This window comes from Penicillium longicatenatum (assembly GCF_028827895.1).
Source record: "Penicillium longicatenatum strain IBT 33135 chromosome Unknown contig_6_segment0_segment0, whole genome shotgun sequence".
Lineage (NCBI taxonomy): Eukaryota > Fungi > Ascomycota > Eurotiomycetes > Eurotiales > Aspergillaceae > Penicillium > Penicillium longicatenatum.
This window is the reverse complement of record NW_026643123.1, coordinates 4,455,032-4,478,930: the sequence shown is the minus strand read 5'-3', so window position 1 is coordinate 4,478,930 and position 23,899 is coordinate 4,455,032. Positions and strand designations below refer to the sequence as shown.

The 23,899-nt window shown below is 48.4% G+C and overlaps 9 protein-coding genes across 9 annotated transcripts; 4 read left to right on the top strand and 5 right to left on the bottom strand.

The window, feature by feature from the left end:
• Window positions 1-410: 410 nt before the first annotated feature.
• Window positions 411-2,667, top strand: N7484_009862 (phenylalanine--tRNA ligase subunit beta; the record flags this gene model as incomplete). The annotated part of the gene is made up of 9 exons (XM_057120249.1): window positions 411-463; window positions 531-571; window positions 629-648; window positions 702-778; window positions 832-961; window positions 1,017-1,283; window positions 1,343-1,584; window positions 1,638-2,446; window positions 2,504-2,667. The coding sequence occupies 9 exons, from the start codon at window positions 411-413 to the stop codon at window positions 2,665-2,667; spliced, it is 1,803 nt and encodes a 600-aa protein (XP_056969804.1).
• Window positions 2,668-2,987: 320 nt separating this feature from the next.
• On the bottom strand, window positions 2,988-3,839 carry N7484_009861 (uncharacterized protein; the record flags this gene model as incomplete). Its single annotated transcript, XM_057120248.1, has 4 exons — window positions 2,988-3,151; window positions 3,177-3,412; window positions 3,454-3,707; window positions 3,774-3,839. The coding sequence occupies 4 exons, from the start codon at window positions 3,837-3,839 to the stop codon at window positions 2,988-2,990; spliced, it is 720 nt and encodes a 239-aa protein (XP_056969803.1).
• A 752-nt stretch (window positions 3,840-4,591) lies between these two features.
• On the bottom strand, window positions 4,592-5,730 carry N7484_009860 (40S ribosomal protein uS3; the record flags this gene model as incomplete). The annotated part of the gene is made up of 3 exons (XM_057120247.1): window positions 4,592-4,918; window positions 5,089-5,402; window positions 5,577-5,730. 3 exons carry the CDS (start codon window positions 5,728-5,730, stop codon window positions 4,592-4,594), a joined length of 795 nt encoding a protein of 264 aa, XP_056969802.1.
• A 455-nt stretch (window positions 5,731-6,185) lies between these two features.
• Window positions 6,186-8,569, bottom strand: N7484_009859 (phosphatidylinositol-3-phosphatase YMR1; the record flags this gene model as incomplete). The annotated part of the gene is made up of 3 exons (XM_057120246.1): window positions 6,186-7,943; window positions 7,992-8,477; window positions 8,531-8,569. The coding sequence occupies 3 exons, from the start codon at window positions 8,567-8,569 to the stop codon at window positions 6,186-6,188; spliced, it is 2,283 nt and encodes a 760-aa protein (XP_056969801.1).
• Window positions 8,570-9,134: 565 nt separating this feature from the next.
• N7484_009858 (N-terminal C2 domain-containing protein) lies at window positions 9,135-10,419 on the bottom strand (the record flags this gene model as incomplete). Its single annotated transcript, XM_057120245.1, has 5 exons — window positions 9,135-9,705; window positions 9,757-10,172; window positions 10,229-10,252; window positions 10,308-10,324; window positions 10,407-10,419. The coding sequence occupies 5 exons, from the start codon at window positions 10,417-10,419 to the stop codon at window positions 9,135-9,137; spliced, it is 1,041 nt and encodes a 346-aa protein (XP_056969800.1).
• Window positions 10,420-10,790: 371 nt separating this feature from the next.
• On the top strand, window positions 10,791-11,198 carry N7484_009857 (uncharacterized protein; the record flags this gene model as incomplete). Its single annotated transcript, XM_057120244.1, has 1 exon — window positions 10,791-11,198. One exon carries the CDS (start codon window positions 10,791-10,793, stop codon window positions 11,196-11,198), a length of 408 nt encoding a protein of 135 aa, XP_056969799.1.
• Window positions 11,199-12,252: 1,054 nt separating this feature from the next.
• Window positions 12,253-14,192, bottom strand: N7484_009856 (uncharacterized protein; the record flags this gene model as incomplete). The annotated part of the gene is made up of 2 exons (XM_057120243.1): window positions 12,253-12,291; window positions 12,342-14,192. The coding sequence occupies 2 exons, from the start codon at window positions 14,190-14,192 to the stop codon at window positions 12,253-12,255; spliced, it is 1,890 nt and encodes a 629-aa protein (XP_056969798.1).
• Window positions 14,193-16,898: 2,706 nt separating this feature from the next.
• On the top strand, window positions 16,899-17,887 carry N7484_009855 (uncharacterized protein; the record flags this gene model as incomplete). The annotated part of the gene is made up of 3 exons (XM_057120242.1): window positions 16,899-17,118; window positions 17,178-17,435; window positions 17,487-17,887. The coding sequence occupies 3 exons, from the start codon at window positions 16,899-16,901 to the stop codon at window positions 17,885-17,887; spliced, it is 879 nt and encodes a 292-aa protein (XP_056969797.1).
• Window positions 17,888-21,194: 3,307 nt separating this feature from the next.
• On the top strand, window positions 21,195-22,217 carry N7484_009854 (uncharacterized protein; the record flags this gene model as incomplete). Its single annotated transcript, XM_057120241.1, has 1 exon — window positions 21,195-22,217. One exon carries the CDS (start codon window positions 21,195-21,197, stop codon window positions 22,215-22,217), a length of 1,023 nt encoding a protein of 340 aa, XP_056969796.1.
• Between the last annotated feature and the right edge of the window lie 1,682 nt (window positions 22,218-23,899).

Sequence of the window (23,899 nt, the reverse complement as noted above, 5' to 3'; positions counted from 1 at the left end):
TTGAATGTTTTCCACCGACTTGAATCACTTCTGAGCTTTCAGCGATCAAACACTGCGGCTGGGTGTAATTTACATACCGCACGGCACGGACCATTTCCCACCATGAACCCACATTATGAGGTCAGATTTCATGGAAGTGTGACAGTACAATACAGTATCTGTCACAAAGAGGGGGGCATTAATGTGGCGGTGGTGGCTTGCGCGTAGAATTTCTGTTTCGGAGTCATTATCATATCTCTCTCCTCGCTAAGTGTTCCCTTGGGTGACTCGGAATTGGTACGATACTCCCTGATCTCTCGATGGACGGGCAATACCGTTATTCCTGAAGTTTCCACATATCTTCCTCCGCTAACATAAAAGTTTTCTCGCTGCCAGATTTGTGTCGCATCGCATAGCGAACTACCCCCGCCATGCCCACTATCTCGGTCGACAAGGCCGCTCTCTTCAAGGAGTTGGGCCGGGAGTATGTCACTCCCTCGGGAAACTTGTTTACCTCGGATTATCTAACCTGATATTGTACAAATCTCTAGATATACCACGGAGGAATTTGATGAATTGTGCTTCGAATTTGGTGAGTCAATCCCATTGATAAACTCTTGCGGGGCATTGCGCTGACCAATTTACTTAGGTATCGAGCTTGACGAAGACGTATGATCCTCTGCGATCTCCTACATTTGGAACTTGCGACTAAGAAACTACAGACCACCAATTCCGACCGGCCCATCGTCAACGGCGTGCAGGAGCCCCCGCAGCTTAAGATCGAAATTCCCGCCAACCGGTATGCCCGGCCCTATCAGGACACATTGAAGCGGAGACTAAGACAGGTTACAGATATGACTTGCTGTGCTTCGAGGGCATCCAATTGATGCTCAATATCTTCTTGGGCCGGAAACCCTTGCCCGAGTATAAGTTGGTTCCGCCCCCGAACGGCCAGCTCCAGGAGATCATCGTCAAGGAAGAGGTCAGTATTAGTAGTGACGTTTGTAAGTGATTTATTTACTAAGTTACCACAAAAGACCACCAAGATTCGACCCTATGTCTCCGGTGCTATCCTACGGAACGTCAAGTTCGACACCGCTCGTTACGAGTCCTTCATCGCTCTGCAGGACAAGCTTCACCAGAACCTGGCCCGTCAACGAACCCTCGTCTCGATTGGTACCCATGATTTGGATACCATTCAAGGGCCATTCACTTACGAGGCTCTCCCTCCCAAGGACATCAAGTTCACCCCGTTGAACCAGACCCAGGAAATGAACGGCGAGGAGATGATGACCTTCTACGAGGTATGGCAGGATTAACACTCTTTGGTATTTGCCAGATGCTCACTCATTTCGCGCAACAGAAACACCAACAGCTGGGTAAATTCCTGCACATTATTCGCGATTCCCCCGTTTACCCCGTCATCTATGATTCGAAGCGGACCGTCTGCTCTCTGCCCCCGATTATCAACGGTGACCACTCCAAAATTTCTGTGAACACCACCAATGTCTTCATTGAGATCACCGCGCTTGACCGAACAAAGCTCGAGATCGTGAACCGTATGATGGTCACCATGTTCTCTCAATATACCTCGGAGCCTTTCACGTAAGCGGAGTCCTACATTTGGTCCTATGGATATATACTAATTCAATGTACAGTATCGAGCCCATCAAGATTGTTTCGGAGCACAACAACGAGACTCGCATCACTCCCGACCTTTCTCCCCGTACCGCCGAGGCTGAGGTCTCTTACATCAACCAATGCTGTGGCCTGAACCTCACCGCGGAGGACATCAGCACCCGGCTGTCTAAGATGGCTTTCCGGGCCAAGCCTTCTGCCACCAAGCCAGACATCGTCGAAGTCGAAATTCCTCCCACCCGTGCCGATGTCCTTCACCAGTGCGATATCATGGAAGATGTCGCCATCGCCTACGGCTTCAACAACCTCCCCCGCTCGTTCCCCAGCAAGTCTGGCACCGTTGCCCAGCCCCTCCCCGTCAACAAGCTGACCGATATCATTCGTATGGAGGCCGCCATGGCCGGTTGGTCCGAGGTTCTCCCTCTGATCTTGTGTTCGCACGATGAGAACTTTGCCTGGTTGAACCGCAAAGACGACGGTACCACCGCCGTCAAGTTGGCCAACCCCAAGACTTTGGAGTTCCAGATTGTCCGCACCAGTCTGCTCCCCGGTCTTCTCAAGACCATCCGAGAGAACAAGGGCCACAGCGTGCCTATGAAGGTCTTCGAGGTCAGCGATGTCGCCTTCAAGGATCTGACCCTGGAGCGCAAGAGCCGCAACGAGCGACACTTCGCCGCTGCCTGGTACGGAAAGACCAGCGGTTTCGAGATTGTGCACGGTCTCTTGGATCGCGTGATGGCCATGATGCGGAGCGCCTTCATTATCGGCGAGGAGGGTCTCGATAACGCTGCTTCTGGTGCTGCGCAGTACTGGATCAAGGAGTTGGATGGTAAGTTTCCATGACACCGTGTTTCACCTACTTAGATACTAACTTACTCCTGTGCAGACCCCACCTACTTCGCTGGCCATGCCGCAACCATTCATGTTCGCATTGGTGATAAGGAACACGTCATTGGTACTTTTGGTATCCTTCACCCTACCGTGCTGGAGAAGTACGAGCTTAAGTACCCCGTCAGCACCCTGGAGATCAACATCGAGCCTTTCCTGTAGGCTGAATATAGCTATATCCTGTGAAGATTGACGCAGCTGATGACATGATGAGGAGTGCTCTTATTTTTGATACACCTTGTTTCGATTAGAGCTACAGAGATGCCAAAATAAAATCAAATGTTATGCTTCAACGTTAACACCGTCTAGAGGTCGTTTCCATGATTCTATGTAGAAAGGTCTTTGGAATCAAGGATCTCGGGATTTCACATATCTATTAGACATCCTAGTAACTTTCCTGCTCTCCTATTTTCTTAATAAAGCCAATAGCATCCATGCCAAGGAATATAAATCCCAAATCGCTTAGTCGCCTCGAGGTTCCATCAGAACTGCTCTGCAGTTGTTAACTTGAAGGGCTCGTCTTTAAACAGAGCTCTATTGGTAGTCGAGCGCAGGGAATACAGCACTTTGGCAGTGTGGGTGTCCTCCAAGTATTTAATATTGAATCTTAATTCCTCTACACTGGCTGCGCTGAGCGACTTGATGCCTTCCAGATAGTACGAATTGAAGACTCCTTAGCCTCGGCATAAACATGCGATTTGACAACTTGAGAAAGTCAATCAAGCCTGGGGTATCTAAGTCATTCTCTATGGGAGGAATGTCAATATTGACAGATCGATTATCATCATTAATGATCTCAAAATTCAAATAATTTGACATTCCATACTCGTATATTGCCTCGCTGCCTATGTTACTCCTCGCTAAGCTAGCTTCGCGAGCTTCGGCAGCGATATGGACCTTAGAAGGTCTGGAGTCCCGAGTAGAGATCAGAATATCCCGCCACGGCACAGGCGCGAGCCGCGTGATACATCATTTTGGGATAATGCTTTTTTTAATTCGCGCAGGATCGTCTGGAATGGATGCTCTGAATGCCAGATGCAATAGGGTATCTCTGAGGGGTCTTTGATGTCTAGGATCCTTCCGCTCATAGATGCACGCATGCTGAGTACACAAGTGAACTTCGGTGCAACGCCGTATTTCATGGGCGAAAACGCCACGGTGCTGAATGCTACGTGTAACACATAGTCGGCGGACTCTAAGCCCTAGAGCCAGGGGGACTTTTGGTCACAAATGGCGGCATTGCAGTCGTTTTTCTTGTACAGAGTGACTTTGAGCCTTGTTTCCCACTGTAGGTCTTCCAAAGGGTTTTTGATTCTGGGTCCGTTCATGCCCATAATGAGAGGTTGAAGAGCTCAAAGTATTGAATGGAGGAAGCAAAGATTCGTGGCAAATGGCAGAAAATGGTGATCAGGGACTTGAATATGCCCATAGATATGCACTTGGAACGTTGTGTAAACATATGGACCCACTTTTTGACCCACGTGGAATTCAAGCTTTGATCATTCTTGAAGAGATAAAGGCGCAGTATATCAAACATTCGAAGGACATTATCCATTGAACACGAAGAAACAAGTTGCCTTAGAAATTCAGAATCATACATCTGCGGTCATTAAGACTGCGAAAAAGTTTGCATACAATTATTGCTGTGCTGTGGGGTCCCTAAATAGAAGTGGATCATGTCAGGGTATGAATTCTATGAAAAATCACTAAAATGGTAAAATGATCGTAGTAACTTCTTAAGGGTTAAACAAAAGAGTGGATATTGTACCAAGGTCTGGGTTATCTCAAGTGCTCCATTGATATTTGTGATACATTTGGATGCATAGAAAGGTGTGTGGGATAATAATTTCTTATCGACTGACATGCATCCACAGGAGTTAGTTGGTCTGACCTAACCCGCACAATACAGTTCTTATGGTAAATACGTGGATCCAAAGACGCAGTGAAGGACTATATCATGGAATATGCCTAGTGCAAAAAATCTTGAATCTTCATGTAATTTTGATTGCGTGAGGTAGAGAGTATGAGGTTAGGTTAGGAGAGGAAGAAAGAAAAGGAATAGCCAGGATTAATGAAAGAATAACATTTACTCCTGGGCGTAAGCCTCAGCACCACCCTCAGCCTCGGCAGCCTGCTGCTCGGCCAGACGCTGCTGCTCAGCGAGCTGCTGGGCGGCAACAGCCTTGGCACCGTAGTCCTGGCTCATGGGCTGGAGGACGGGCTGCTCCTCCTTGGGCTCGATGATGGTGACCGAGTCAGGGAGGGTCTTCTGAGGGCCGGACTTGCCCTCGGGGTCGGAGCCGCGCATGATCTTGACCTTGATACCAAGGACACCCTGGCGGAGGAGGACGTGGCGGGTAGCGGAGTCGATGAACTCCTTGGCGGGCTGACCGGAGTGGATCATGAAACCATCCTGTTGATGCATGTTAGAAACAGATTCGCAGACAACTGTGAGACATGAGAGGGGCATATGGGGAAGCCCCCACGCATTGGATCCGAACACAATCTGATCGGTCGAAAGGTCCAACTCCAACACGCAGGCTTGACCATCCATATTTCCTCTCTTGATCGGTGCAAACGTACAGTGAACTTCATGGACTTGGCACGGGCAGCACGGAGCTTTCCGGAAACAACAACCTCACAACCCTTGGCACCGCTCTCCATGATAAAGCGGAGGACACCGTAACAGGCACGACGGACGGCAAGACCGTTCAGAAGCTTGTAGCGGAGGGACTCGCACTGAGCGACAGCGGAGAGACCGCGGTTCTGGACCTTGGCGGCATAGAGGGAAACGGAGTTCTCGGGGAACTTGAAACGCTTCTGGATGAGGGAAGTGAGCTCGCGGATGCGGCGACCCTGCTCACCGAGAACCTCCTGGGTGTGGGTGGCACGGACAACTGTAGGAAGCACCATCCGTTAGCATTGAATCCCAATTTTCACTGAATATGCCCCCCCAAATGGATGATCTTTAAATTTTTCAATGTCGGCAATTCCAGACATTCCGTGCTCTTGCAGATCTCAAATTCCACCCAATATCCATCAACAATAGGGAAATCGAAGGGCGAACGTACTGATGTCGGTGACAGTGGGAGTAACACGAACTTCGACACCGGAGTATCCCTCCTCAGCCAACTCGCGCTGGAAGAACTCGTTGAGCTCGGCGTAGAAGACACCGTCGGCGACGAACTTCCGGCGCTTGGAAATAGCTCCCTGGACAGCGGCCATTTTTGCGTTCCTGGTTGGTGGAATTGGGGGGTGTCGACGAGGGGGAGGGCGTGGTCGAGGTCGAGAGGTTGGTCGCTCGGTTGCGAGTTTGATTTAGTGGGGATTTTTTGGGCGTAGGGCTTCCATTGCCCGTTTAGGCTAGGGCTCAACCCTCGCTTACATTACAGCACAGATCAGGTCTAGTGTTGACACCTGAGCCATCGGGCGTCAAAAACTTTACAAATTTAGGCACGAAGGCATGAATGTCGTCATTGGAAGTATGGTAATGTTTCATGTGCTCAATTCTTCAGTTCTAGTAGAATCGGAAGAAAGCCTCATCTGGGGCCAGTCCTTTGGAAATGTGACATCCCAGCGGATATCACTATGCCATGCTTTGTAATTTCAAATGTGTTCCATAGGTAATCCGTGATCAGAAGATACATCAGATCCTAAATGTCCACCCGCTGCCTCTCTTCTTATTGCATCTCCACCTCCATCTCTTTCCGGCTTTCTTCTCCTTTAGGCTCATGTGGATTGTTCTTAAGGATCGAAATGTTGGATAATCCTGACGTGACTGCAGCCAGACCTGACGTTGCAACGTTGGAAACATTGGCGCTAGAAGTTCCAGTTGTCACATTTTCCTGCGCGGTCTCGATGCCAGTCAAGACGGGTGTCCGGACTGCACCGGGACTATCATAGTCACTTGTCAGTGATGGATCAGAAGGTCGGGGTCCATTCATTTCTCCATCTGCTCGACCAAATGACTCAGCCCACCAGCGTGTATCCTTTGGGCGAGGGAAGAGCAGTCGTTCTTGTCCTCGCTTGTGATCATCAACTTCTGGATCATACTGCGGGTTGATGAATTGTTCTCGTCGGGCTAGGAACCAATCCCACACACTGCGAGTCCTCTCTTTTGCTTTCGTATCCATCCGCTCCTTCTCGTTGTTGAACAGGAATGTTCCAAACTGACAAGAATAGAGATGGTATAGTAGGCGGCGGAGAAAGCGTTCATTGAACTCAAAACGAGTTGGGTATTGGTGCAATAGCTGGTATGTCGCATCTAGGAACTGGTGGAAGACAGGGCTGGTTTCTTTCACTTTCGTAACTTCTTTCTCAGCCACAATGGAGCGTGGAGCCGAACTGGGTTTCTTTGTCGGTGTGTCAGAGTCATAACTCAGCATCTCTCCATCAGAATCCTGCAGGGAGTCACGACTGTTGTTGTCTCGTCCAAAAAAGCCTTTGGCACTACGGAACGCATTCTCAAGGGCCTGCCCTGCGCCGCTGCTTTCAAATCCACGATTGTTGTCGCCGCCAATTCTCTCGTTTTCAATTTGGAACCATTTTTCGCTGTTCAGATGACCAGACCGATGCCGGAACATATGACCAAAGGAAAGCCAATCTTTCTCTACCAAGACCATGAAGCCTTCCAAGGTACGGAAGTATGGGTCCAGGCAGACCTGGCTAAGGGCACTAAGTTGGCTTGTTCTGTCCCATCCATCGGAGCAGTGAATCAAAACATGTGAATGTTGTAGTCCAACTTGACGGGTAATCACCTTGGCCCCTTCTAAAATACCCGCAATATGCTTCAACCACCCGCTTCGCGCCAGTTGGTCTCGGTTAGGGCCAAGAGGAGTAACGTCAGTCTCTTTCAAGGAATCAACAACCTTGTTCAAAGAATCACGCATGACATGGATGTTGTCAATACCAAGATATACCTTAGTGGCAAACTTGTAGTTGTCCATATTCTCGGAACCCATACCAACAGCTTGCATTGCATATGCATTCACTGTTGGTCGTGCATCAACGATCAGATTTTGTTGTTGGGCACCGTATATCAAGCGCTCATCTTCAGGGTTTCCACGAGCAGCGGCAAGCATATCGTCCTTGACATCCTCAGCCATTGACATGTCAGGGCCCGTCTCGTTCCATTCCGAACTGCCATGACTGGAATCCGATTGCTCGTTCTCTAAAGTAGGGATAGAAAAGCTACCCAAGGGCCGTTCTGATCGCGAAGTTGAGAAGATGGTAGCAAGTAGTTTCTCATCCTGAATACTGCGATTCTGGCGCACGCCCACAAGGGGTTGGGAGCTTCTGGTAATGGTGCAGTTGTTAATCGGATGAAAGTAAGTAAGGGCAGGGATTCTCGCCCTGGAACGGTATCGGCCTGCGTAATTGATCGTATTGTCGGAGATAGAGGAGGGTACCGCAATCAGAGCGGGGTATGTTGGAGAGAACTAAGGACGCGTTAGCAACCATAGCAGACCGCCCCGAGAAGCACATACACTGTAATCAATATTGATGTCTGAAACACGCCAGCCGGAGCTCTCTTTTAAGACGCCCTGGCGCATCCACTCCTTCCGAGGGTTATACAACTCCCAGCCATTAAACTCCTTCTCGGCGAGCAGTGGCTGATAGGTAAAAGCATAGAGCTTATCCAGCCGACCAGATTTGCATGTCCATTGTTTGATGCTTTCAAATACTTCACGGGCTTTATGCTCATTGGCGAAATAAAAACAGACAAACGTGAAGTCACGGCAGCGAAGGCGGATAGAAGATAGTTGGCGGGAGGCCGCGGGAGCCAGTCGCAAGGTGCCGAAAGCAATTATAGGGTAGGTGATCCAGAGCTCTTTCGGTCTGACTGTCACACCCTTGGCCTGATCCTCGCCGGAGATGGGCGGGAAATGGGAGAAGATAAGATGGTGAGGGGTTAGATGGAGGGATCCGTCCACTTGTTCGCCGCGGCGAGCCAAGGTCACATTGTCAACCTGCTAAATGAACAGCAGTTAGTGAGTTGCCAAGATAAGAAAAGAAACGACCGCACTATGCCGGAGCTGACCTTAGCAACCTGTGTTTTGTCCATGCCGGGAACGGTGAATCACTATACACGCATGGTCTTCATAATGGAGTGGGGGTTCAACAGCTCTAGGTAATGAGCACAACACGCTGGTAGGGGATGGAAAGACGCTCTCGCTAGAAAATTGTCGCTAGAAAAAAAAAAAACAAGTTTTTATAGGATCGAACGAGCCGTCACGACAGAAATTTGTCGGGCAGGGACAGCCGGTGGTTGGGAAAGAGGAGTTACACCTTTGAGGTCAGGCTTCGGGTCCCCGATACCCGGTGGGGCTGGATTCTCCGTGGCTGAATTCTCCGGGGCGTTTGCTTTACAATCTGGCTCCGCCAACCGACACTGATCACTTCTCAAGGGTTTCTTGCATTCTACTCTAATCGATAAAATAGCAGGTAGTTTATTTCTGTACCTAAGGAACTACGCAAAATTAGGGACAAGCCAGGTTGATTTGACAAATCATACATATTGAGTGCTCTTATGGTCACGAGGGCAGTATAAGTACAAAAACATACCCCAGGCTTGGGTTTGACGATCGGGTCTATTCTGGTGGGTTCATTTCATTCAAGCTTCTAGCGCTCTATTCTTTAGATGGTAGTTCCCAGCTGCGTAGATCCTCTCGGACATCGAATTCAGAGCGTTCGTGCTCGGCATTCCTGCTCTTCCAGCTTCGGCCTTTCCCATCATATAAATGATGCTCCAGATCCCTGCTTTTTTGTGAAGCCCCAAGACTAGTAAGAGAGTCAGGAGTCTTCCCACTACTATGTGAGTGAACGCTGATAGAACTCTTAGGTCGTCGTTCGAAACTGGGGGAAAGACTCTTCCCTGAGCGATTTTGGCGTTCAGCTGCTTCTACGCTGAGAAAGGCGCTTGGATGGCTGTCCCTTGGCTCGTCTGCGTTATGGGCATCATTGTTCCAAGATGAACTTCCGGTAAACAGCTCCTCGATCAGCTTATCAGCTGGCAAGTCGCAAGCTCGGGACGTCCAAGAGGCTGCCAGGGTACGCCGGTACATGTCTTGCATGTCTGCCATTTCACTGGTTTTGGTGCTGATTGATGCTAGGTTGCCGGGTTCGTCTGCATCTCCGGGCTCTGCGGTATGCACTACCCTTGCAATGCCTCCAAATACTGTGGCCGATTTCAGAGGTGGTCTGCTTTTGATTAGCTGTTGAATAGGGATAGCCTATGGTGGGAAAACATACGTGGTGAAATTGCGATCTCCCTCGATTTGGTGCATAGCGATGCCAATCTTGACTGTGCTGTTGACTTTACTGTCAAACATTAGGTATCTCCTAACCACGCCTTCCTCCTCGTCAACCTTGTCCACATATTCTGAAAGGTTGAGCTTGATTTTGCCGAGTATGTTCTTGTCATTGGCAGGTGAAGAGTGAAACTCTTGAATGACTTCAAAGTTGATATCGCACTCTTGTAGCATTGAATTTCTGTCGATGGTGATCCTCACCAGAGAGGTCTTCTCGTAATTCCAAGATGCGCGGTGATCCGCAAGAGGTGCCTTTTCAGTGTGACCCTGGCTTTCCGACGCACCACATGATGATGGAAGGCGCCATTTTACCCACACGGTGCCATTTCCTAAAGGAACATTGTTGATGTCAATGATCTTGTGGTTTGTTAGTATAAATACGTGTCAAAAGGCCGAGTTGAATGACAAAATACCCTTAAAACAAGCTCAAACCGGGGCTAGGGGCACATGTTAGTCTGTACTTGCACTCCATTGGAGGCTTCGAAGACTTACCCTTCTGGTCTTCGGGACTATATTCCACGGCATGGTTAGTACGCCACTTCAAGGCCTATAATGGAAAAAATATTTGGGAACTCAAGGGGGAAGACGTACCAAATGCCTGCATGATTCTTCAATGTATGCAAGCAAGCCCAATGCACCCTATTGGTGAGACGGTGTTCCAGTCAGGGATCTTGTTGCTTAGCCTTGGGCGACAAAGGCACAGCAGTGTCCACTTAGGACCTGCCTAAGATAATCACCTTAGTATTATTCGGAAGATCCTATAGCCTCATGAATTTTGCACATCTGAAAGTCCATGGAGATCCGATCCCCCGCATACGTCGTGAACAAAGGCGGTGGGGCAATTGTGGCAGAATCTCCAATGCCGCGGAAGCTCGGCGTTCTGTTTCTACTTCGCATCCTTCCTACTTCAAAGCAAGAGGCCGCGGCGAATTAATTCTAGCCACTTTCATATTTTAAGTCTATCAGCTTGCAACAATGCTCGAAACTGAAGCTTCTCTTCTTTCTCCACCATCCGAGGCTGCCTCCGCTGTTCCGCTTGATTCGCCCCTACGCACCACTCCAATCCACCCCGATCTTCCTGAAATCCAAGTACCAGGGGAACCACTTCCCGTCTATCGCTACCACCCAATCACCTGCCAGCCAATTGATGAGCAAGATGTGCAGGTCGAGCTCGAACAGTTGCGCCAAGACTTCCCAACGCGGGAGGCAGCCTTGAGGGCGCAAGAACAGGCCGCAAAGGAAGTGAAAAGGAAAATCGAGGAAGCTGAGAAAAAGAGAGAACAGGTCCAGAGAGCAATGGACAAGAAAATCAAGGAACGGGATACGGAGCTGAAAGTTGTTTCCAAATACCACCAAGTGAAGGCATCCGACATCCCATCTTGAGGCCCCCCAGACGATACTCTGCCATTTACATTTTCGACAATTGAAAGGCTTCCCATGAATCAGGAGGCAACACCAGTTTTGGTCAACAAAGCACAAATCCTTCACAAGTACTAGGCTTGAAAGCCTTGAGCCTGTTACTAAGGGACCATATGCGCTTGCGCCTATCGAGATATACATTCGACTCATTTACCGGCCCTGGGATCCCACATACCCAACCCTTAATACCATTTTGCTTCCCTCTGGGAAACAAGTAGGTCAAGCCAATTACTTGCCTGAAGAATCGTGCGGCAATCGGAGTATGTGTTCCAGCAACGACTCTGATCATTCTCATAACTTTGTCGTGCGCACCAATGAAATCACATTAGGCGCCAATGGCTTGCTTATCGCTCTCATTCGTCTCTCTCATGACAAAATGACACATTTCTCGAATCCACGATTCACCAAAGAAAAGGATGGCAAGACAGGGGCGGGAATCCTCCAAAGATTGAAGAGAATTGATACATGCACATCCATTCTTACTAGATGCACGCCTAGCTTTGAGTCAAACGTCAATCGGATTTATTTTACCCCCGCCAATTTACCTCTCGCATCTAATTGTAAGGGATCGGAGCTTACTGATTTAGGGTCTGGGGGTTTTGGGGGGGGGTTTGACCCACTTCAGGACTATAGACATTTTAATTTAATACTAAACAGGCAGACAGAATAGGTCTGTTTCATCTACCTCAGTTTTCATTTTGATGACAATTACTTTGTGTTCCAAGGGGTCGAAAAGCTCGTGGCTAGGTTTGCAACCTGGGAACCCGTTGCGTATATGAGTTTGTGTAGGTGTAAATGAGTTTCTTCAAGTTAGGTAGCAGCGAAGACATGGGTTTCCAAATATCCCACATCCAATGCTTGCCATAGTCACTTGAATCGTAACTGTATAAAATAATTGCATTACATCAATGTGAATGTAATAATTCCCCATTTCAATCAATTAAGTCGTATTAGACGTACTCAGACATCATCCATGAATACTGTACATTACATATTGTCAGGCCCCCATCCTTAAATCTCACAGCGAATTCAATAGTTCTGTGACGAGAGGAAGAATCTAGAAAAAAAGTTAGTGAGCTTTCAAACTACCCCAGGAAACCAACTTACATCAGCAGCATCTTCGATCAAAATTTGTGTCTCGTTCACAAACTTCCGAGTGAGAAGATCGTCCGCATTGTTCAGCAATCCACCAACTTGGCCCAGAAGCTCAGGTGTGATAACAGGTGCAATATCATCAATCAGACCAGCCGTCCGGTTGACGAATACGGGGTTAAGCAGTTTGGTACCGTTGCCCAGCAGCCAAGAGACATTCTGCAAGAGCTGGGGCGTCAAGACTGGCCCAAGCATATCCAAAAGACCGGTCAACTCCTTGGTCGTCTTCTCTGTGAGAAGACTGTTGGCATTCGAGAGCAGCGCGTTGACTTCCTTGAGGAGCTCAGGCGTAATGTATGGCGCCACAGTACCAATCAATCCCTTAGTCTCATTGACAAAGTCAGGCGACAGCAACTTGTTGCCATTGGAAAGTAGACTGTTGACCTCCTTCAGAAGCTCGGGTGTAATGACTGGTGCCACGGTTCCAATCAAAGACTTGGTCTCGTCAATGAAGTCGGGCGAGAGCAACTTATTGCCATTGGAAAGTAAAGAGTTCACTTCCTTCAGCAGCTCGGGGGTGATCACAGGTGCCACGGTACCGATCAAATTACGGGTCTCATTGATGAAGTCGGGGGTAAGAAGCTTGTTACCGTTGGTAAGTAGGCTGTTGACCTCCTTCAGGAGCTCTGGTGTGATCACGGGTGCCACGGCTCCAATCAAAGACTTGGTCTCGTCAATGAAGTCGGGCGAGAGCAACTTATTACCATTCGAAAGCAGGGAGTTCACCTCCTTCAGCAGCTCGGGGGTGATCACTGGTGCCACAGTGCCGATCAAGGACTTTGTTTCATCAACAAATTGGGGAGTGAGGAGCTTGTTGCCGTTAGCCAACAAGCTGTTAATTTCCTGGAACAGCTCTGGTTTGATAACTGGCGCCGCGATCGAGATCAACTTCTGTAGTTCAGATGTGGTCTCGGGAGTAAGAAGCTTATTGGCATTGTCAAGCAAGCTGCTCGCTTCCTTCAGAAGCTGAGGTGAGAGCTCTGGAAGCAATTCCTTGAGATTCTTGACTACCTCAGGGGTCAAAAGAGCGCTAGCATTGTCCAAAAGGGCCTCTAGCTTGTTGATAAGGCTCTTGGTGAGGAGTCCATTAGCAGTGTTGATTAGGTTCTTGGTGTTTGTGGTCGTCTGATCATCCAGTAACCAAGCAACATGGTGGAAGAATGACTCGATATCTTCCAGCAACGTGGGTGAAAGAAGACCTTTCAATCCATCCAGAAAATTGCCAAAATCGCTCCAGGAGCTAAGCAGAGTGTCATCGTCATCATCGCCATTATATGTACTGCTACTGCTTACAGCAGTACGGGTTCGGGTCACAGTTGCGGGCTCAGAAGCTGGTGTGCCAGAAGGCTTTGAGCCCGGAGCCTCTGTGTTCTGGCCAGTCTGCATGCCAGAGCTAGGGGCAGAGGGGGCGGAGTTGCTGACGGTCATTGGATCATTGTTGACTCCAGCGATGTTAGTGCCAGCGGACTTCTGGGCACTTGGATGGGACGTCTGTTGCGATGGTTCAATACCTGGGATATCGGTAGCCTCGTTACTCTCCTCTCGGTTATCGGAAGGGTCAGCTGTCGCAGCAGCATGGTGGGTCACTTCTGTGGTATCCGATGGAGTAGGAGCAGCGTTGGCGGGATGATTCGGGGTACCGGCGACAGAAGGAGTCTCTGACACAAGATCAGCGTTAGAGTCCTGCTGAGCAATGGACTGTGTCTCAACATCTGCCTGAGCTGACGGGGATGTCTGGTTGGCAGATCCAGCTAGAGCTGTACTAGACAGCACAAGGGTTGAGATGAATGCTGCTGAGAAACGCATCTTGAACCGCTGCTTCCTCACTCCTGGGGCACGGTGTTGATGGCTGGTAATTGGCGTCTAGCAGAAAAAAACTCACCTCTAATGGAGATATTCCACCCCTTTAAAGTCCCAGGTATCTTTTCCCCAGATCCACTCAATTGCCTGAGCCGAGGACGTTGGGACTCCACATGTGAGTTGACCGGGCTCTACTTGTGCCGGAATTCTCCTTGATGTCAGTAATTGGAGTGTTTTGGCCCTTTCTAACGGGTCACTTTCCGTTTTCGTCATGAGAATCATGGTTCTATAGTTCGCCATGGGTCTCAAGGTCTTCGGACGGGAGTGAAAACCGGGGCAGTCCGCGGTCTTGAGGATCTGCATGTAACCATAGCTCGATACGCTAATATTCCGTTATTCGTTTAGCAAAGCGCGGCAGGATGGTCAGGAAAATTGACTGCTGATCTTGTTTTAGTAGATCTTGGTTTTTGGGTCCGTGCCAAAGAGGTTCTTTCACGCGTAATTTGCTATTCAAATTTCCAAAACACCATCCTTGGGGGGGAATTGGTCCTTATAAGGGGTAGCTACCAGTTCTTGCGCTTCTGCGCTCATTTGAATAGCTGCAGTGATTTAACTTCAATGGCTGCGTTGGGTATCCAATTGTTGTTTGCCCATATACATGCTCGGGTGCTCGGGTGGCTGCATAGAAGTAGTATTTAGTCTAACCCGAACTGATTCTATGGAGTGGACCCTGCATGAAACACGGGGGTTCTTCAACGACAGAATGCAACACGTACGGAACATGATTCCTCGTATTCGTTCACAGTGGGTCGTATGCGCTGCTAGCGCAATGATGATCGGCGTCGCGGGGTTCGCGTAATGAAGCGTCGGGGTTCATTTGGAGCCGGAGCCCCGGACCAAATCTGGCATTCTTTGCAGTCATTCAATTGATGTCACCTACAATCTGTATATCATTAAAATGCAATAGAGTACTGACTAGCTTCACTGACTTGATGCAATCTGTCTCGACGAGTGCCCTGGTCCTTGTAAGACCCTTTTGTGCTTTAAGCCGATCTCATTGATGATCACGAGACCCAGATTCTGCTATATAACGCTTTTGGAGTAACAGTCCTACAAGGCTCCGTAATGAGGCGCAGTAAGTCGCCAAGTCGCTTACCCCAGAACCTGGGGAAGTTGTTTTCTGACAACATGCCTATCTCGTAAGGGTTCCAAGGTTTGAAGGCCGATCGTCATAATATTGGCGATCGCTTCCTCAAATACGCTCCGAGCCAGGCTTACTCTGTCTTGGGGACCCATTTCAATGGATGTGGTCTCGTCACTAGCTTCCTGTTCCTGAAAACAGATCCGGGAACGGACCCTTAAAGATCCATAGTGGTTGCTAGCTCGGTTCCGTACCGTGGGAACCCACGTGGAACTGTAAACAATTTCATATTGAAATGAACGTCCAAGTTCCAGACATGTCAGACTTGGACCATTTAACAGCTAGAACAAGATGCAGGCTTTATTTAAATCTGTGCATGGTTTAATCGGCTCTCGTCTCCTCTTTTAACGGGTTGACAAGCTCGTGCCACTTAATAGGGACCATTGTGGAAAACGTTTGAAGCTAATAGACTTGTTAAAATGTAAAATGACAGAGGTGCTGCAGAGGAAGGATTGGTACCCTGCTTTCAACAATATTCCAGTGTCGATTATTGCGTGCTGCTTGCTCTGGAAGATGAACATCCAACCTTCTCAATTGGTTACCAGCACCCCAAATATCAAGCAATGATAAAACAAAGGTTTTGTTGGGTTCCCGTAGTCGTAAAGTGCTATATTGAGTTTTCTGAAGTAAATGCTCGCTAATGAACTCGGCAATATCCATTTGGCGCATTGTGAAGTTTGTTCTTGGAGTTCCATAGAAATTCAGCGATTTTCGGTATAGGACAGGAAGAGCCTCAGTCGTGATTCTTTTGTTAAGTAATAAAATAGAAGGTGTGTATCGCTTCACATATAAACGTGGTTCCTCACAAAGTGGAAGACCTGTCGCAGAAAGAGGAGAACCTGTCGCAGCAAGTGCCACGACTCTAATGATCTTCCGAAGGCTTTTCACGTATTCATTGGGATTGAGCGCATAAGCATATATTAAGAGGCGGATCTCTGGTGGAAGATCAAGAAATGATGGCATTTCTGGAATGGGACTTGAATAGTGGTCGGGTTGATATAATGAGGAGCAAGATACGCTTCTCATTGCAGCCTTGCCCCTCTTTCAGTGACCAGGTATTCTGCTAGCTTCTTTGATTGGCTCATTATCATTGGGTAGGTACCGACCACTCTATAACTCTTTTGATTCTATCATGAGTTGAGTCCTACGTTCCATGCATCTGGACGACCTTTGAGTGGTTTCTCAGTATACTGCTCTTTCCTGACATCCACGGAGCACCTCCTGGGCCTAGATTTACCAACCTAGGTAGTTACTCGCGTGCATAATTATGTAAGAGGTTCTGAATTTATGACTTGACATACGCTCAAATCTTGAATTCATTATTGTGTTCATATCATCTGGATTCTTTCATTCGGCTTCTTTCGAGCTGTTCTTGGAAAGCTTTGGCACGTCATGAAACGTTATGCGGGGCTATCCTTCCCCTCTCTTTAGCACCAAATCCGAACTTTTTCTTCACTTTTTTACTGATTCTGAGCATTCCCGTCCGAAACCCCCAGTCTTAATCAGTCATCATGCCACTCGATATTGCCATGGCCGAAACGGAAGTCGGATCTTCAGCTCTGAACACAGAAAAAGTGAATGACGGCCAAGTCAAAAGATTGCATCACATCCCTCGACCTGGCACCAAAGAAGCAGAGAGAAAATCGCTTCTAGGACAAATGGCAGCTGCTTTCCGTATATTCGCCAAACTACGGTTCGCGGATGGTAGCAGTGGACAGATCAGTCTTCGAGGTGTGTCTGTCTTCATAGCTCTCTAGCGCCCTGCCTTCAACATATACTGACATAGATAGATCCCATCGAGCCCGAAACCTTTTGGTTAAATCCGTATGGCGTTCATTTCGCCCTTCTTAAAGTCTCGGATATGGTCCGGGGGGACGAGCAGGGAAATCGAGTAGGTGGAGCTGATAAGCCTGTGAACGCTGCGGACTTTATGATACATTCTGCAGTTCATAAGAAACGACAGGATATCCATGCGGCGTGTCATATGCATAGCCCGTATGGAAGAGCGTGGAGTACTTTTGGTAAGGGGACTGATATGCTAAACCAAGGTAAGAGACTATATAGTCGAGCTTGATTCTTATCTTATGGAATCCCCATAGATTCATGCATGTTTTATGACGACCTCTCGGTATATCCGGCCTTCGGTGGGGTTGTTTTTGCGCAAGAAGAGGGTCAACGGATTGCAGGATACCTTGGACCAACAAAGAAAAATCCGATTATGCAAAATCATGGTCTTCTTACTTCTGGTGGGACCGTCGCAGAGGCAGCCGCGTTATTCATTGCACTTGAACGAGCATGTCAGAATCAGCTTCTGGTGGAGTCTTCTATTGCGCCCGGCTCCGTGGGAAGTATCTTAGGGAATCTGAAAAAGACAGTTATTGATCATGAGACTGCGTTATACACTAAGAAAGGAACAGATAGCCCCGAGGCGATGTACATGCAGTTTGAGCCTGAGTATCAGCTGGTCCTGAGGGAGACGAATGGTGAGTTTCTGCAGTGAGGCTTCCTGAATTGAGCCAATGGGATCTTGGTTTGCTACAGTGAGCTACTTTGTATTCGGAATTACAACTCCTATTTCATTTCCAAAGTGAGGCGCAAGTAAGGACGATGTGTTAAAGCCGTTGGGGGGTGGGGTTTTGGGCAAGAACTATCAGTTTACCGAATCTGATAGATCCAAAACAAGTCTTGAAATTATATCCTAGGCCCCACTGAAATATCTACTACTGATTTAGCTGGTTTCAGTCATGATGGTGGGTTACAACCTCTAATGTAGCCGCTAAGGGCTGTACGTCGTAACCCAAGCGCTTCGTCAAACCCTTAACCTTGACTCAACTCCAGATGATGGCTCGAATAACCAGAATATGTTTTCACCCAGTGGAAGGAATTCTAATATAAGGAATTCTGTTCATTTTTAGGTTCCAAAATCTCCAGTGTATTGATAGTTACACGCTCTCGTTTCTAACTGTAATTTCTAGGCAAGAAAGAGAACAATACCAACCCGGCTTGATCCGGAAGGAACCACTAGACAACTCCAAAATAAAGTATTGTGAGATCACAAGCACAACAATATTTCAAGCCCATGACCTTCTAGTGTCATGCCATACCAACCTGGAATATAGGTTGAAGATGATGGGCATTCTTCGGGATTTGACTTCCCGGTTCCCCGAAGTCTTCCATGGTCCCCTTTCTGAGATACGTCTAGATGGATCCTTGAAAGGGTCTTCCCAAGGTTCCAGATATCTGCAAACAAAGGCCGGTAGATAAGACACTTATCCGCATAGGGCGATGCTTGCAGTTCGTCACATATCCATGCAAGACACTCTGCCATATATCACACAAGCCAATATGCTCGTCATAGGAAATGTTAAATTAAATGATCTATCACACGCGTTCAGGACGTCCATGCAGTAAGTAACCTGTTGAGTTTAGACCCAAGCATAAACCTGATATTCTCACCCGTCCACGGGTGATGATCCCCGTGCTGTAAAGGCGATAAAGGCGATTTTTTCGGAGAACGAACCATGACTCACGCCCAGATATGCCTTTTTAAGCAGATTCTAAACTAATGAAGATGTTTTGATACTTTCACATCTTTAGTTGGGCATTGCTCCGAATGCGCTCCGAGTATCTTGTCGGTGAGAAAAAAGACAGCTCAGTTTCAAATCTGCCGTCATCGGCTTGACCATGAGTCATAGAGTTGAGACTATCTGGATTGGTCTGATGCGTATTCTATCAAGGTAATTTGCCAGATTATCGTCAATAATACCGAAATGGGCACATTTTAGTCCGGGTGCTACGGGCTCTCAACAAGGCCCCATGCTGTGTGCATCAGTGTAGTTTGAAGAACAAGCATCTGAGCTTAATCGATTGGAAATGAACACAATCTTGGAGTTTGGTTGATGCCAAACTCTGTTACGCGCTGCAATACAGATGGATGAGTGAATGCCTACAATATGAGGCACCGCCACAGTTCCGTCCAACCGGTGGCGAGTGACGTGGCGCATGTGGCAGTGCTAAGTCAACAAACACCTATTTTAAGAAAATCATCCACAACTCCACGCCATCGCCTTATCCGAGATCTGCCAACAAAGCAGGGAAATTTCTTGAATTTCTTGAAAACCTGGCTCCATAGTTGAAGCCAACAATACAGTACATACTGCAGGAAGGTTGATTTCATGGATAATGCATATATGGAAAGCTTCGATCACCGATTCCAACCGCTACCCCCCCTTACGACACTCCAGACCACATGACCGAAATCATATGCCGCCAGGCTCCAGGGTTGTTAGAATGCAGAGCTTTGATTGAACGAGAGAAGCCTCATGGCGCATGGGAAGAGGGAAGTCGCTGTAAGATGAGATCACAATCATGTGGCCTCACACAGAGTGCTGAAGAACCAACAAAACCGGTATTGTTACCGCCGGTTTGAAAGCCGGGCGCCTCAAAAAGTCAATGACCCGGTCATCATTCAGCCCAATCGCAGATCGGAACAGGGATCTCAGCTCACAGTGGAGCGGCCGGACTCGGTCATGACCGACGAATCCGAGACCAGAAGCGGCCCAAGACCAAGTTGCCCCACGTCTGCTCGACCCTCCATCAGCTGAGATTGTCCACCATTCGACTCATCCAAAGATCAAAGGAGAAAATGCATTGTTTACTCCTTTTTTCCCCCTTCAGTTTTCAGTTTCCCCTTTTCTAGACGTACATGGAGTATTGATCTCTGAAACGTTAGAACGTCGCGGGGAGGGAACGTGGGAGATGCGCGATCTGCCTAGAGATCATTCTGGTTAGGGTTTGTGGAGTAAGAATTAGCGGCATAGGAAGCGCTCAAGAGTTCCATGGTTTGCTCTTTCTCTTTCCACATAAACTTCCCCATCGCACAGCGTATTTTTGGACATTCCAAGGTTCCAGCTGAGAATGTAAACATTTATCCATAGCGATAGGTACATAGAACATTCGAATGGGGTGTCAAATTCTAGACGCAAGCCAAGACGCCATATCCTAGTTTTTTTTTAGTTTTTGGGCGGGGAGGGGGGGGGATTCTGGACTCGGAAGATTTTGTAGTTGTTTCGCAGTGCGGATCATCGGGGCTTAGCTTTTGCAGTTTGGGGCATCTTGCAGATGGCTCTGACCAAATGGACGTGCAACGCGCAGACCGTGAGACTGGGAAATACTGTGCGATCAGTTTTCGGTTTCAGGTATTTTATTATAGGATAATAACTATGTTCTATTCTCGAATTAACTGTTTAGAGTACTGCAGGTTTCAACTGTGCATATCCTTGCCACCTGAAAATCCGAGTGCAAGTACGCAGATCGGGGAGTCCGTGTGGTCCATTACTTGTATCGTACCCGACTCCATCGGGCTGCATACAGAAAGCCCTAGCCTTAATGCACTCTATATAGAAGGAAATTCAAATCTCCACTGCATTGGCTCTTCCGTTATGGATCCCGCCCCTCCCGATTCTTTTTATGTGTGGTATATCGTCCATCCTTTTCTCTTTCTATACTGTTCACGTTCCTTTCGATATAATTTTCTATTCTTTCCTTTTTTTTTCCCACGCGCATTCGCCCGCACTTTAATAGTAACGCAACTTTTCGGCTCATAGGTCCTGAACCCACTCCAACAGACTATGCGATCGATTTAAACGAGAATCCCGAAACGTCACCGTGAAACCAGATCCCAACCTCAACTCGGTGTCTATTGTGTGGGCGAATGTCGCCTTGATGAATTTGGCCTTCGATTATATTCTACATTCTTTTATTATCTTTGACAACGCCGGTCGTACCCCTATTCACACAGAGTCATAATGCCAACCATGTTATTGCCGTCATCCGCGGCCGCTTTTGCGCCGCGGTCCTCGCCCAACGTCGTGTTGAATACCAAGGTGGCGCCGTGGTTGACAGCCACTTTGAAACGAGTTAATCGGGTCAAGCGTCCTCTGAACAATGTCACCCAACACACCCGGTGTCTGACGGAGACCTTGTCGTCGCAGAATGCGATTTGGACCCTATGTTCAATGATGTTCACCAAGGCTCCCGAGGCGGAGCTGCGGAAAGACGAGAACCCACTCGTGGAAGGTCTTTTCAACTATCAAATGATCCACATAGAGGCCTACGTCGTGCACGTCGACATGGTCTCTCGCAATGAAGTCGCATTCAAACTAACCCCGGAAACAATTGAATCCCTTGTGGATTATCATCAAGATGTCTACTCGGTGGATGCGGCCGCCAACACGTGGGATTGGTCGGGGAAGCAGAGCCAGCTGAAGAAGTTACAAGAGGAGTTCGTGCAAGCCGCTAACAAGTTCGTGTACCGGACCGATGCCGAAGCGCTGGAGGGATTGGAAGAGGATGGCGCCGGGGACCTGATGTGTGGACGAGGCGAAGACGCTAAGCAGGCCATCGCGAATCTATTCGTACCCCTGCTACCACCTCCACCACGGGTGGTGGATGTGATGCGTGCCGTCCCTCTTCTACCCAGTTCGACAGGCCCCGAAGTCTGGTGGCACAACCCTTGCCCACCGTCCGCGCAAATCGAGTCGTGGAAAGTACTGCCGCCCAGCCCAACCCCGGCCACGGATGATTCTAATCCGAATCTTTGGGCCAGTCTCAGTTTCAGTGATGCTCAGCTGCCATCGCCGACCCCGTCCTACTGCCAGCCGTTCACCACCGCCCCGTACCTTCCGTATGACAACATGGTAACGACCTCGGCCCTTCTCGCACCCCTTCCGCTCCCGAGTACGCTCGTGCAACCTTGCAGTACGGTAGCCAACATGGCAGGCTTCGGCTGGGGAGATTTCGCTCCGTTGCCCTATGGCACGACGATCTAAAGGGAGACCCCCAATTTGCTTAAGCTCGATGGTGTCTACTCTCCCCCTCCCTTTCTCCTACCGGCGACACCTCCGCGAGCCTCCCGGGTCGCCGCGCCTGATATCCCTGAACGTGGATCGTTCTAGGTCAGACCTCCCTTGTGCGACTTCGGACTTCTCCGACAATCCTTGTGGAAGTGGATCCCACCATTGATCACATCCCAACTTCTGACTAATTGGCATTCTTGACGGCGTTCTTGTTTTGAGAGACCTGTGTGCATCTGTGATACCACCTCGTTGCCATTGCATCATATCCAGAATAATCCTTTTGGTATCTGCGTTGTACCTGTGATTTTGTCTGCGTTTCTGTTTCTACTCAGCCAGCGTCAGCGTCTTTTCACTTTTTTGCAGCTTTCTTTTTGCATCAAGAAGCGACGGGTCGGCTCTTGTGTGTTATTTTCTCCTTTGTTCATGTCCCATATATATGTCATGAAGACCAGGAAGCCTCGCGGCACCGGGATATGAATTCGGATGTGGAATGTCTCCACGATTATGTCTTTTTTATCATTGGCGCGGTTCGACAGTGGTCAGCAGGAGAGTTTCATCGTTGACTGGATTGACGTGTGTTACTCGATTGCCAATTGCCGTTGAACATTATCCTTACCGGTGCTGGATACCGGATTTCAGCCTGCTCTTGATTGGGACGGTTGAAGGGATGATTCTACGCGTTCGGGTGTTACCAGCATCAGCATTTGACATGCTGGAACTGTTCACCCCTTCTCTTCTCGCTTGTCATGGTCTATGGTGGTGCAGATCAAGCGAAAAGAAAACAAACCCTGAGAACGCCCTCGCCAGACCCGATTGTTCGCCTGTGGCGAACGATGGGCGCGAAAGGCTGGGATTGGATTGACCCTTTAGGTCTGTGACTTGAAGCAATCCACTACATCCTGACTTTGCGACGAGTGGTCTCACGGGTCTGTTCTTCAAATTTCTTCGACTTCATTATCATACCACCATGGCTCGCACTCTATTGGGGTCAACCCCCACGACATCATCCAGGCTGGGCCTCGGATGGGTTCGGATGTCAGGAGTTCTGTCACAGGTTGATCGAACTTTTCTATTGTTTTTTCCTGACACCGAGATTAGGATGCTGGTTTCCATTCTTTTGTCACGATCGGGGGGCTAGACCTCCCGCGCTGGCTGCCTTCTCTTCTCTTGTCTTTCTTGTCAATCTGTCACCTAAACTCCAATTTGTATGTATCTTTTAGAGTGAATTCTTTGAAAGGTGCATACACCACAAAAGCCCTGTCCTTGTTCCACTCTTCGAGTAAGTTACAGATACGGCAATAACTTGATAGTTACAGTATGTACAGTAGATTATTAGAAACACAATGAGATAACTTTAGCTGTGTCCCATTCCCCTGGGTTTTTAAGCGGAGAGGAATTCCAGATGACGCCCGCCGATATTCCGTGACGAGAAACAAGACTCAAGACTCGACCAGACCCACGAACCTAACCCCAGACCGAGTTCCAAAGAAAACAAGAATTGTACCACGCAGATCTGCAGGTCATTATAGAATCAGGGGTAAGAGTGGACAAATAACCAGGGCAAAAGTCCAATATAGTTCGTAGCACGACTCCACTTACCCCGATAGTTACAATACCGCTGTATGACGTCAGCAGCAATTCCGACCAAGCAGGCT